This window comes from Lissotriton helveticus, chromosome 8 (genome assembly GCF_964261635.1).
Source record: "Lissotriton helveticus chromosome 8, aLisHel1.1, whole genome shotgun sequence".
Lineage (NCBI taxonomy): Eukaryota > Metazoa > Chordata > Amphibia > Caudata > Salamandridae > Lissotriton > Lissotriton helveticus.
The window spans coordinates 1,575,498,723-1,575,512,942 of record NC_136069.1 but is presented as its reverse complement, the minus strand read 5'-3'; the positions used below and the strand labels follow the sequence as shown (position 1 = coordinate 1,575,512,942).

The 14,220-nt window shown below is 43.1% G+C and overlaps 1 protein-coding gene across 1 annotated transcript; it reads right to left on the bottom strand.

Moving 5' to 3' along the window:
- Nucleotides 1-13,054: 13,054 nt before the first annotated feature.
- On the bottom strand, nt 13,055-13,993 carry LOC144773937 (olfactory receptor 52D1-like). Its single transcript, XM_078658992.1, has one exon. The coding sequence runs from the start codon at nt 13,991-13,993 to the stop codon at nt 13,055-13,057; it is 939 nt and encodes a 312-aa protein (XP_078515118.1).
- Between the last annotated feature and the right edge of the window lie 227 nt (nt 13,994-14,220).

Sequence of the window (14,220 nt, the reverse complement as noted above, 5' to 3'; positions counted from 1 at the left end):
GTGTATATATATATATATATATTGCGCTCGTCAAATCCCGGCAACAATCCCAGGAAAGAATATATATATATATTACCTACTGGCAGTCGCCAGTAGGTATATATAGTTAGGATTTTTTTGAATAGGGATTTCTGAAAATTCTATGTTGAATAACTTTGGAGTTGATGGATGGAATTGGCTGAAATTTGCAGGAAAATGGCACATTTTGTTTCTGAGCGTCCCCTGAAAGTTTGGGGGGGGTTTCGTCAAGCGGGGGCCGAGAAAAAAGGGGGGTCCCAAAACGTGTTTTTAACATTGAGTTTTCCATAGGGCGGTTGGACTCACTTTTAGCTCGAACGGCTGAATGGATTTCCACAAAACTTGGCAAAATTGTAGGGACTGGTAGCCCGATGTGCCTTTGCTATGTCTCAAGATATATGCTCCAGTGGTTTTTACGAAAATTAACTTTGAAAAATGTATATTGGGCTACATTGGGCTATATATATGTTAGAGCCCAAATGTAGCCCAATGTAGCCCAATGTAGCCCAATATAGCCCAAAGATGGCCACCAGAGACAAAAAAAAACAAATGTAGCCCAAATATCAGCCAGATGTAGCCCAACTATAGCCCAGTGACAGAATGTCCCAGAGTGTTCTAAAGAACAACTAGAGCGCTAACAGTCTTGTCATGTAGCTCCTGTATATCCTTATATCGTGTTAAGTTAGCATAGGTACATTTGAGGTTTAAACGCCATTTTTTTGTCTTGCAACTTCTGCACACGACACTTAATTGTTGACTTAGCTTTCAACCTAGTAGTTTGCCGTGGTGTATGTGAGAATAATATGTTATTGCTCTGATATCAGCTTTGCTTAATAAAATATGTCTGCACGAAGAGTGCTGAAGTTTCAGGAACAACACGATATGGAATTGTTATGAGGTCTGATCTCCACGCCTTCATAGTCATAACACAAGTGCAGCCTTTGCCAACTCAGGCTTCAGGCGGGATTGATATAGCTTTGCACGAGGCACATAGAACACACTTGATGCGGTGCACATGCAGAGAGAGCTGGTGTATGCTGATGTGATTCCTTCATGCTAGGACACTAAGGTATGGGCCCGCCCTAAAACAACCCAAAGAGACCTTCTTAGCTAATAATATAATATATGTGTTAGGGAGGGTGAGATATAAGTGTTGTTAACTCTTATTCATTACAGTATGTTGACATGCTGTCACCATTCGCTTTTTATGTCTTAGTAACTATGCTGGTAATTTTGCTACTGATAACAAGTATACTTGTATTATCTAAGATACTGCGCCTGAGAAGACGGCATTAGTAAATAAACATTTCAAATGCACATGTGTCTTCTTTACTCCATGTTCTGGTTTGTAATGATAATATAACGAAAGAGTGTTCATGTGTTCCACGTACCCTGAGGTACTGTAAGTTCATGTTCTGGTTTGTCTAAACATTGGGGGTTTGATATGTCCAATGAGACACTGTAGCTAGCTCGGTAAGGGGTGAGTTGGGTACTAAGGTGTGTTTTGGGTCACCCTAATTCGCCGAGGTTCCACTCCTCTGTGCACAGTTCTGTGTGAGAACAGAAACCCTGCGACATGGCGCCCAACGGTTTCGGTGGTCTTATATCATGACACTCGTGTAGTATATCGTTCAAACCTTAACCCCTTCATCTCCGTTTCCGGAAAACGGGGTGTCGGTGAAACCTACCTATTTTTTGAAATAGGTCTTATTCAAGCTTAATTCTTTCTTAAACGGTTTCTTTGAATTACTACCCAGTTGTGCTACAAAGTATTCTTTGTTTTTCCGTGTTTCCAGTGTTAACATGGCGGCGGTGGCGATTGCGCAACATAGTCGAGTAGCGGTGCGCACACATCTACAGACGTACCAAGTCCCGGTGGATGGGATGGCTGTGATTTTAGTGGTGTGTGCTGATCCGGCGTTCCCTTTTGAATTGTTTTACTCTTGGGTTACGTTTCCGGCTGTGGACGCAACTTCTGGTTTGTTCCACTCCTACACGGCCTCCCCTGTACCGGCTGAGTATACACCGTACAGGGCACTGGAAATACCTATTGATCATTGGCAGCATCGAGTTTGGTTTGATGGCGCCCTCCCCCACTCTTTGTCCGCTGCAAGGTTAGGTCCACTCTCAATTCCAGGTACTAACTGGCCTGCGTAGGGTGGTTTTACCCCGCACCCGAATCACGGGGCTTGTACCCTTGCAGAAATTCGCAGGCTACATGTAGTCTCAATTTCCGTGATTCGTGCATTAGTACAATACATCGGTCGTCATCTCCCGGGTGGTCCCCCGGGGGGTCCTGCCGTTCAAACGGAACGTGGTGGTTTACGGCTCAATCCAGTCATGGTAAATTCGGTTTTTGGTCAACGCCCTGATAATAAAGATGATTTTCCTTTTTGGCTGGCCGAGAAATTTGACCAACTGGAAGCCGTGTTTCCCAATTCTACTCCTGCTGATAAACATAGAATGTTGACGATTACTTTACCTAAGGATATCACTCCCGAGCTCGTTGACTGTGAAAGTTGGGGTAAGACTTTTGCGGCTGTTTATGCGAGGTGTTTCGGCACCCCATCTATGGCTGTACTGCCTATGATCATAAAACGTGTTCAGGATGATCACGGTCCTGAGGCAGCGGTTGAATTGGGTATGCGCCTGTGTGGTTCTTTTGAGATTGTTAGTGATCTCATACTCTCCAACGTCAAGGGAGATGCTGTGAACTTCCAGGTTTTTAATGCACTGGCAGCGTTACCCGATGCCGAAAAGCCCCGCCAGTTGGCGAAGATTGTGGTGGCCGCTTATAAAACTATCGGTCGCACAAGTAAGGGTTTAAAGTACTTCACGGTTAAGGAGAAGAAACAACCACAAGTGCAATCTGCTGCGGCAGATGTACAACCAAAGTCCAAAAAACAAAATTGGCCTCAGAAACAGAAACAGGGGAAGCAACAGCAGCAAACTCAGGAATCATATCCTGCATCACAAGTCCCTGCGCCAGCTGAGAAAGTTTATGATTTGCGCGATCGCGCGATGATTAAATCACCTGATCGATTTCAGGTTTCTGATCAACGCTCTCCTCGTTCCTTTCAGGACTCATCGGCCCCGAAGACCGGTGGAGGAGGAGGCGGACGGGACATGGTGGCAAACAAGGACGTGGCCAGCCCCGCCAGACAGAAGGCGCATGGAAGCAGGAGGATTCTACGCCAAAGAGACCGCAGTTTGCGAAAAAGAAAGTCGCAGCCTTAACAGCGCATCGATATGCCACAGATAGTGAGAACGCGGCTTCGGAATCTGACGTGGGCTCTGACCTTGCTGGACAGCGCGGCGGAGATAACCATAGTCAGAGAGGCGCTGCGTCCACTACTGAGGGTGACAGCGACTGATGTGTACGTTGTAATAGAAACAGCGGATACGAGACTTGCTCCCCCTGAAAGACTTTATGAAATTGTCCTGTTAATTGAAGGTGACATACAGCGTACCGTTAAAGGGGTATTTTGGGAAAATCTGTCTTCTACATATGATATTTTGCTTTCGGAGGCTGACTGGCCCCCACCTTTTGTGATCGCGGCGCCACGAGGGGAGGAGGTAATCCTCCCCAGTTTCGCGAACACTGTCTCGAAAGAGCATGCGCAGCATTTTGCAGAAGAGTGGGCTCGGGCTCTCGCGCCGGCTCTGTACCGTAACCAATGTGGTTGGGATAAATTGTCGCCTTGCCACGAAATTCCGTTGCGGACTCAGCCGCAGCCTCAACCTCAATATCCCATTCGGCGTGAAGCAAAATCTTCCGTCGCGGAAATCCTTGAACAATTGGAATATCAGGGAGTTATTGAAACGTGTGTGTCACCGATGAATAATCCCCTTTTTACTGTGAACAAACCTGACGGATCATATCGTTTGGTTTTGGATTACCGGCATGTAAACTCGCATTGCCGTAACTGTGCAGTACAGAATACTCACGGCTCTGCCCTTGTGGATAGTCTAGTGCGAAAGCGTTTCAAGACAACGCTTGACATATCCAACGGTTTTTATGCCCACAGATTGGACAGCTTTAGCTCCCAATGGACCAGTTTTACGAGCGCTGAAGTCCAAAAACAATTCCGGCGTCTTCCGATGGGCTATAAGAATAGTCCTGGTATATTTACCGCTCGCATTGTCTCTATTCTGGAGGCACTCGACCCAGATGCTTGTTCGTATGTGGACGATATATATCTCACAGACGACGATATTTGGGAGCATCTGTGTCGTGTAAATTCTGTTATTTGTAACTTCGCTGACATGGGTTATAAATTTAACTTTGCAAAATCGCACATTGCTGAACACACGGTGTTGTTTTTGGGCTATGAGCTCAACAATGAAGGTAGAGGTTTGGCTCCTCACTTCTTGGAGAAGTGCGCACAGTTGAGCGCTCCTACAACACTGAAAAAATTACAGTCTTTGCTGGGCTTCTTGAATTTCGGCAGAACTTATGTTCCGGAATATGCCCAGCGTATCAAGCCTTTGTATGCTTTGATACAACCTACTTTCTCAAAATCATGCTGGCTGCCTGAGCATTCGGCCATTCTGCAATCATTGCAGGCTGATCTGCTCGCTTCTGAATACTTACTGACTCGTGATAACCACACCAACCTGGTGATAAGAATAATTCCAGGGACGGTGGGTTTCACGTACCTGACTTTTAATGAAGGAGACACAGTGCCTATTGCTTACAAGTCACACTTGTACACTTCGGCTGAATTGCGGTTTCCCACTGTGGAGAAAGTTTTAACTGCTGTACAGATGGCTATTCTTAAAGAACGAGCTCTGTCACAGGGGAAGCGCATGTTAGTGGTAACACCCTGTCCTCATTTGGAGGCAGTCACGAAAGCCAGTGTACCAAATTCTAAAGCTTTGCACCCACGGTGGATTCAATGGGCAGCGTCATTGACGTCCACGGATGTCTCGTTTATTTTTGACGCCTCTTTACGGTCGCAAGAGTACTTGCAGTATGAGTTCGTTCATCCTGCTCCTGTGGCTATGCGACCTTTGGAGGACTTCCATTGCATCATTTACACTGATGGGTCGGCGCAGGTTGCGCATGGCTCTAAACATGCCTACGTTTCCGCATGCGCTATTGTGGTTGGTGCTATGTTGAACGATGAATTCATTTCCAGGGAGGTACACACGTTGCCCCTGGGCGATTGCACTGCACAATTGGCGGAGCTTCGTGCTCTTTTACTAGCGTTGGAGTACGCAGATCCAAGTGTTACTACTCTGATTGTAAGTGATTCTTACTACTGTGTCCAGTCTTACAATGAGAACTTGTTCTTTTGGATTCAAAATGATTTTCATGATTCCAAGGGTAGCACAATAAAACATAAAATGATCTGGGTTCGAGTGGCAGAGCTTAAGGCTATGTTGCCACTCGTTTATGTGATTCATACTCTCGATCATCAGCGCGTGGGAGTACACGCTGTTGGCAATTCGCTTGCTGATGAAGCGGCGAAATCAGCAGTATCTACATACTTAGTTGCAGCGGTTACTAGATCGAAAACCAAGATTGATAGCGACATCTTGGCGGCAGTTGCTGCCTCTGAGAAGGGAAGTAAACATCCTGCGGGATTCCCTTCGAAGTACATATACCACTTAAGTCCCGAAAAGGTTCCTTTTGTGACAATTCCTGAGGTTGGGGAACGGCTGATTCCCAACTCGGATCGCAGAGCAGACTTGATTACAGCGGCACATGAAGGTGTGGCGTCTGCGCATGCGGGTGTCTCGGCCACTGTAACTCAATTACAACAACGTTTCTGGTGGCTGGGACTGTACAAACAGACGCGTGATTATGTCCTTCTTTGTGACATATGCCAGCAGATTAAACCTTCAACTGCTACGCGTCCGCCACAGACTCAGTTGTACATTTCTAATAAACCACTAGGTTGTGTTTATTTAGATCACTGCGGTCCTTTTTCGTCTGATACTGCGTATAAGTACATCTTAGTAGCAGTTGACTCATGCACACGCTTTGTGTGGGTATGGCCACATCGCAGCGCTGATTCACGGACTGTCATCAGAGATTTGCGTGTCTTTATAGGGATTTTTGCCTGTGGTACCTTCCATTCGGATCAGGGTCCGGCTTTCGCCTCTAAGGCGTATAAGGATGCCATGACTTCGTTGGGGGTCCAAGTCAAGTTTTCGTCTCCCTACAGACCTGAGGGTAACAGTGTAGTTGAGCGAATGAACCGTGATTTAAAGCAATCTTTGACAGCCCGAGTTATAGGCACTGGCAGAAACTGGCTGGCTCACCTCTATGGCGTGCAGCGTGCTCTTAATAATCTCCCTAGAAGGTCTCTGGGTGGGCGGACCCCATACGAAATGCTCTTTGGCATCAAGATGTACGTCCCTGACCTTGACGGTCTAGACTGTGTGGTTCGCGCCACTTCCTTTGACACAGATGAACATTGCAATGTTTTACAGAATCTACAAAAGACCAGAGACAGTCTTGCAAAGGAACATTTGCCCTCCACGTCGGATGATGCGTTGCAGATCCCGGTAGTTGGCTGGCTACCCCAAGTTGGCGAACTGGTTCGAGAGAAGATCGATAACAAGAAATAATTTGGTCCTTCCTATCGAGCGCCGGTTCCTGTCCTTGGAGTGAAGGGCACAAGAACAGTCATTTTACCACCACTTCCTGGTCGTAAGGAAAACAGGTTTATTTCAATTGACAATGTCAAGATACACAGAGTGGCCGATTCTTCTTAGCATGACACCGGCTGTTTCCTGTCCTTCCATTGTGAGAAATTCAGTTATGCCCACTGCTTCTAATATTGAACCTGAAGTGGCCATCGAATTACCTGCTGTTTCAAGTCCGTTATTAAATAATTTACCCGGAACTAACATTGATGAGATAGACTATACCTACCCCACTGATTTGTCCGTGCATGACCTGCAAGCACGTTTAGCCACGGAATCCAGATTTTCATTTGACTCTGCTTCACTTGCCTCGAAGAAACCCTCTCGAATTGCAGTTTATGCCAGCCTGTTTAAAAAACATTTTTTGATTCCCCCTTGGACATACATTTGGCTGGTCCTTTTTTCAGTTTACCTTTTTATGTCAATTGGTTTTGTGTTTTATTTTTTTCGAATCATGAATGGACACTATGTGGAGGAAAGAACATGCATTACTCATCTAAATGGAACTTTGGCCCCGCTTTCCTCTTCACATTCTACACACAGATTAAAAAGAGACTTGACTTTGGTTAACATCACAGCATGGCCTGTCCTTGATGGAATCGTGTGGGATGCAGTTCGGTTTCAGATTCATGGCCCAACGGAAGTCGTTAATGTCCCTAATGTACTTAGAGTGAATATGGGGGATGTGGTGAAACAAAACATTCGTTCTGATGACTGGGATGTCAATGCTGTAGAAAGTTTATTTTCTGATTTGCAGTACTATGCTGCATTTGATGCTGAGGATTTATATTTAGAATCTGCTAATTATGGTAAATTATTCTGTTACCAACATTATGGCAATCACTTCTTACACAAAACATCTTCCAGAAGGGATACTGTTAACTTTACTCAGTGGGAACATTGCCCAGCGCCTCAACAAGGGAGTTCTGAAACGTTTCTAAAGAAGTATACTTACTTTACTGACTTTAACCAGTCCAATCCCAAGTCCTTTTATTTTAAATTTCAAAAAATGCCAATGTCCAAGGTTAGACTTACTGATACTAAATTGTTGTATTCTAAGGCCTTCCTTGATCAATTAGTTACTGGAGGCTATGAGTTATGGAAGGATACAATAGACCTTAAATCGGTTTGGGGTTCAAGGGCCTGGCAGGTACGAGGCACTGAGGCTTTGCACCGTGCATGTCTCATCCCAAATCATATGTTGTTTCTAAATGAAATGATTTCCCAGACCACATGCTTTGGATTGGCTACTTCTAAGAAGTTAAACACTCCTTCTTTCCCGGAGTTGGAGGAATATGATGGTTGGAGTAATTTTACTCAGTTGTCCATTAGAGAATTACAGACTCTACTTCTTAATTCCTCCTTTAACATTTCCAGTATAAATCCTAAGGGTTGGCTGCTCTGGCACCGTAGTGCTAATTCTTGCCAGCATAGATTTTTGAATTTAGCTGACGGTTTTAAAACTGTTAGATCTGATCCCCGATTTGACTTAGGTCATACTGTCACCTCGTATTCTGTAGGCAAATTGTGTCAAAATTGGCTGAAACATTCAACTTTACCTGCGGTTAAGGATCACCTTTCTAAACTAAATGCAGACGTGGACTTGAATGATTTCATTAAAGGCCCGGCTAGTGGCAGGTCGAAAAGGTGGTTATATGGGGTTTACAATGAAATTTGGAAGCTATCACAGATTGAGGCTGCTACACGCCTTAGAGCTATTGATCAAGCAAATCTTGAGAAAGTGCTTGCAGTTGTTGACAATAGCATTAATGTGCTTTCCTCTAGAATTTACACATTGGATAATATTGTGTCGTCAGTCGTCGATATTGTACATGATGAAGTGTCAGTGTTATACCATGGTCAAAATCAATTACGATCAATCATGCAGTTTGCATGGACCCTTCAAACTCTAAAAATGGGTAAAGTTCCCTGGGGGTGCATGAACGTTTCTTCTTTATTTGCACCGTTTAATTTGACTGACAAACAACGCTTACTTTCAATGCGTGATGCTTCCTTTTCTATGTTACATATTGAAAGGTTAGAATCTTTACCTTTTTCCGTGGCTGAAGCCACTGCTGCAACGTGGCTTATCCACGGTTTAATAACGCTGCCTTTTGCTTTATATAAGTTTTCAAATTGTATGAAATATGTGCCCATAGGTCGTTATGAACCTTTAGGTAGCGGTTTCCTTCATGAAGTCTGGTCACTCCCATACACATACAGATGTTTTAAGGATGACCAGGAAGTTTATCTGACAGGGGAGGAGTGCACTGAGACACCAGATCATTCTTTAATGTGTAGACACATACAGTTACACGGTTCATGCAACAAGGACCGACCGAATATGGCTTGCGTTTTACATGGCACGCCAGTTCCTGCTATCATCCCCACGTTTAAATTATTAGAGAATGGTAGTTATTTAATGCTCAATAATGAAAACTGTTGTGGGTTAATTAAAGGTATAGCTTTCATAGTAACAGTAAGTGAGCGGGTTATTTGCTGCAGAAATGTGCTTTATCCTCCCACACGTGAACATAGGGAGTCTTCCATCTGGCCACAGATACCAGCCTTGGGAGCAGAATTCAGCGGCATGGCAAGAATAAGGGCTCTTTTGTCCCAGAAAGAGGTGGCCTTGAGCTTGGCCCGTGAAACTTTCGTGCTTCACATTGCAAACACCCGTACAGAGGTTCAGGCTCTTTTGAATACTGATTTGCCTTTGCATTTCGGAGCGATGGTTCGAACTATCTTTAACGCATCCTCCACAAAAGGCCTTGCACATTTTTTTAAAGTTGTTAGCAGTGGTCTCGTGACTTCCTTTGAAAAGATTTTTGGAGTCATCCCTGCTTTCTTCCATTCTATTTTTTCATCCTTGTTTGGAGGGTTCCCGTTTTTACTTGCATTAGCAGCTGGCGCACTAGTGGTTTTTTGTCTCTTTAAATATGGATGTCCTGCCTGTGCAAGACCCCGCGCAACAGCTACTGACGCGGTTTCGCAACCGCATGCTTGAATATTATGGTACACTGCCGTTGGCGACATTGAGCACGGCATATGGATTATCTTTTCGATTCTCCTACTTCACCTGTGTCCAGCCTGTATTTCACTGCCTGACCTGTGATTTCCATTGGGCCATTGATTTGTGTCTCTGCGGACCGATTTCTCCTGACGTCGATTTTAATCAGCTGATGAGTCCTATCATTGCTCACGAGTTGGTTTGTTCTGACGAGAGGATTATGGCCTTTGCAGTGGCGCATGGACTAATGGGTCCCTGGGATATATTGTCGGCAGCACAGAATTTCTTGGACTTAAGTGTTCTTGAAAACCCACCGAGCTGTCCTCTGATGGTTATAGAGGATCCGGTGCTGGGAGAACACGTATGTTCTTTTCATCTTTTAAATTGGATGGCTGAACTGTTTTCGGATGAGGACAGTGATTTCCTATTGGAGGCTGTTGCTGCTTACTTTTCATATACAGTTTTATCATAGACACTGCCTCGGATTGACGTGCTGATTGATAGCATTTCATTGTTTTTATTGACTTATTTGTCAAAACTCTTTTTATTATTTCCGTGCCTATTGGCTTGAGCCACGTTATATTTTTGGGCTATTTTTTAGCATTACCTTTTTAATGTTTAGTTTCGATTCATGCTCGTTTACTGTTGAGTTCTGCTCTCATGGGATGACACTTCTGTTATCATATTTAGTCCGTTCTCGGATCAAGGGGGGGTGTCATGTAGCTCCTGTATATCCTTATATCGTGTTAAGTTAGCATAGGTACATTTGAGGTTTAAACGCCATTTTTCTGTCTTGCAACTTCTGCACACGACACTTAATTGTTGACTTAGCTTTCAACCTAGTAGTTTGCCGTGGTGTATGTGAGAATAATATGTTATTGCTCTGATATCAGCTTTGCTTAATAAAATATGTCTGCACGAAGAGTGCTGAAGTTTCAGGAACAACACGATATGGAATTGTTATGAGGTCTGATCTCCACGCCTTCATAGTCATAACACAAGTGCAGCCTTTGCCAACTCAGGCTTCAGGCGGGATTGATATAGCTTTGCACGAGGCACATAGAACACACTTGATGCGGTGCACATGCAGAGAGAGCTGGTGTATGCTGATGTGATTCCTTCATGCTAGGACACTAAGGTATGGGCCCGCCCTAAAACAACCCAAAGAGACCTTCTTAGCTAATAATATAATATATGTGTTAGGGAGGGTGAGATATAAGTGTTGTTAACTCTTATTCATTACAGTATGTTGACATGCTGTCACCATTCGCTTTTTATGTCTTAGTAACCATGCTGGTAATTTTGCTACTGATAACAAGTATACTTGTATTATCTAAGATACTGCGCCTGAGAAGACGGCATTAGTAAATAAACATTTCAAATGCACATGTGTCTTCTTTACTCCATGTTCTGGTTTGTAATGATAATATAACGAAAGAGTGTTCATGTGTTCCACGTACCCTGAGGTACTGTAAGTTCATGTTCTGGTTTGTCTAAACATTGGGGGTTTGATATGTCCAATGAGACACTGTAGCTAGCTCGGTAAGGGGTGAGTTGGGTACTAAGGTGTGTTTTGGGTCACCCTAATTCGCCGAGGTTCCACTCCTCTGTGCACAGTTCTGTGTGAGAACAGAAACCCTGCGACAGTCTTACTTATGACAAAAGTATGGCACACCTGAAGTCATCTTGATTGGAATAAAGTGTTAACACTTAAAACATTTAACTTGCAAAGGAACAAAATGAGGGGGTTCATTTTGCCATAGAAATTATGATTAGTGCTGAAGAAAGAAAAATTAGGGCACATTTTGAGTGACTTCTCAAATCCTCTTATATTTCATTAAAAAAATTCTGATATGCAGTCTCCCAAGATGGCCACCAGAGACAAAATAGCCCAAATGTAGCCCAAATATCAGCCAGATGTAGCCCAACTATAGCCCAATGACAGAATGTCCCAGAGTGTTCTAAAGAACAACTAGAACACTAACAGTCTTACTTATGACAAAAGTATGGCACACCTGAAGTCATCTTGATTGGAATAAAGTGGTAACACTTAATACATTTAATTTGAAAATGTCATTTAATTTTAATTTTATATGTCAACTCTCACATGTACTGTGTTTTACATATGTACTTACTTTGACATGTAGCACTGAGATATCCATTCACTCACCAATACACTCATGCACACAGTCAACCACCCATACAGCTGTTTCCACATGCACTTTTGAACCCATACATCTAGTGAATCAACTGCTCACACATCTATGCACAGAGTCATACACATCCCAGCCACCCACACACACACTCAGTCTCCCATACAAATACTTGGGCAACCAATCAATAACCCATATAGTTGCTCATATAGCTACTGATCAACACATGCAGCAGTTTACAGAACAGACATAATGATGCACAAATTAAGACAGTTTAGTCTCTAACCCATGCACTCAGTGAGACACATTTAATCACTCACTCATACAGTCAGTCATGCACCTACTAAATCCTTCATCCAGACACTTATACATCCACTCATTCTTCAATATGTAAGACATATTTTAATTTTACAGAAACATACAGTCACTGGATGTTGTCATCAGTGATGTCATCAGTGATGTCATTTGAGATGTCATCAGTGATGTCATCAGTGATGTCACTGACCATGTCATGAATGATGTAATATGTGACATGATCAGCAGTGGATTGCGGGTGCGCGATATATAGTTAGTGCAACTAACTATATATGCGAGTTTCAATGGTTTTGTGTGAGTAAAATAAGGTTTTGTAAATGCTAATTCCTAACTATATATGGTCTATAACCTATGGTTTTTTCAGTGAATATATATATATATATATATATATATATATATATATATATATATATATATATATATATATGTACATATGTGTGTATATATATATATATATATATATATATATGTATATATATATATATATATATATGAGACAGAAAGACAGGGAGTGGGAGTGGGAGTAGGAGAGGGAGCGGGAGCAGGAGCAGGAGAGAGGGGTAAGGTTTGGGAAATAAAACTAGAAGGAGGTGTGAAAGATCACTTTACCAAAGAGCCACTTGGAAGGTTGGGGTACTGGACAATTGCCCATTTGTCCATGCCTTAACAAGCCTCTGAAATACTTCCTTCATATGGAAAACAAAGAATGCATTTTTTGTGCATTCATAACTCCTTTTGCTTTGAAGATATTCATATTCTTCAAATCATGCCCTGTTCAGAGCCATCAAGACCTACTCCAGTTCTATACAAACTTGTGTTGTGCCATACACAAGTAGCTGAACACCTTGAACTACTTATCACCAGTCAACATCTGAATATGTGTGAACCAAAAGCAATATAGCTAGACATCTGCAGTTTTCCGTGACCTGGTTAACTTTGCAATCTGTGTTTTGATTTCAGACATTTTAAATCCATACAGCACTGGGTTCAATAGGGGCGCAACCACCAGAAATTGGATTGACATCAGGATGCGCACTGCTTGAGGCATGCCAACTAACTCATACCGGTGGAGGAATATTTCAAAAAGAATGTCCACAATAAAGTTCATCATGGACAACAAATGTGGTGTGCATGTCTGCAGAGCTTTGGCCTGGGTTTCTCTTGAGGCATGGATGCAAACAATCAGTATTCTAACATAGGAATAGAGGATTAGAAGAGGCACCAATCCACTGATCGCTGCTGTGATGAAGAGACCAAATATGTTGTTGACAGATGTGTCTGTACATGACAGCCTCACAACAGACCAGTTGTCACAATAGATTTTTTTGATGGTCATACCACACAAAGGAAGTCTGACTGTTAGTACAAAATTGATGGAGACAAGGCCAATAGCGTAAAACCAGGCAGCAGTAATGAGTTTGCAGACAGTGGAGTATGTCTTAATGCTGTGATATCTCAAGGGGTTGCAGATGCACAGAAAGCGGTCAAGGGCCATCACTCCTAGTATGGTGAGCTCACACCCCATGTACGTATGAATGCAGAAGACTTGGGTTAAGCAGCCAATGTAGGAAACGGTTTGTCGGCCGGAGAGGAGGTCAACCATGAGCTTTGGGAAGAAGCCGGTGCTCCCGTACACTCCATTGACAGCCAGTGCACAGATGAAGATGTACATGGGCTTGTGAAGGCTTTTGTGGGTGACGATGACAGCTATGAGCAAACCATTAGCAATGAGGATCATCATGTAGCCAATCAGGGCACAGATAATGTAGAAATACTTCATGTTGGTCAGTTCTCCATATGCAGTGATGATAAATGCAGACATATATGTCAAATTTTCCATTCTAAAATGCAATGATTAACTTAATTTTGACATCCTACAATATAGGAAGAGATAATGAAAAGAGCATGTCATTTTACATTACAGACCAGTTTTATTAAACTTTAAGTCACTGAAATGCCTAAACCTATAGCATATACCTGTGTGCATGGTTACCCATGGTGTCACAGACTTATTGAGCCTCAAACGATATCTTGAACACAAATTTGGGAACACCCCTACGTAAACTA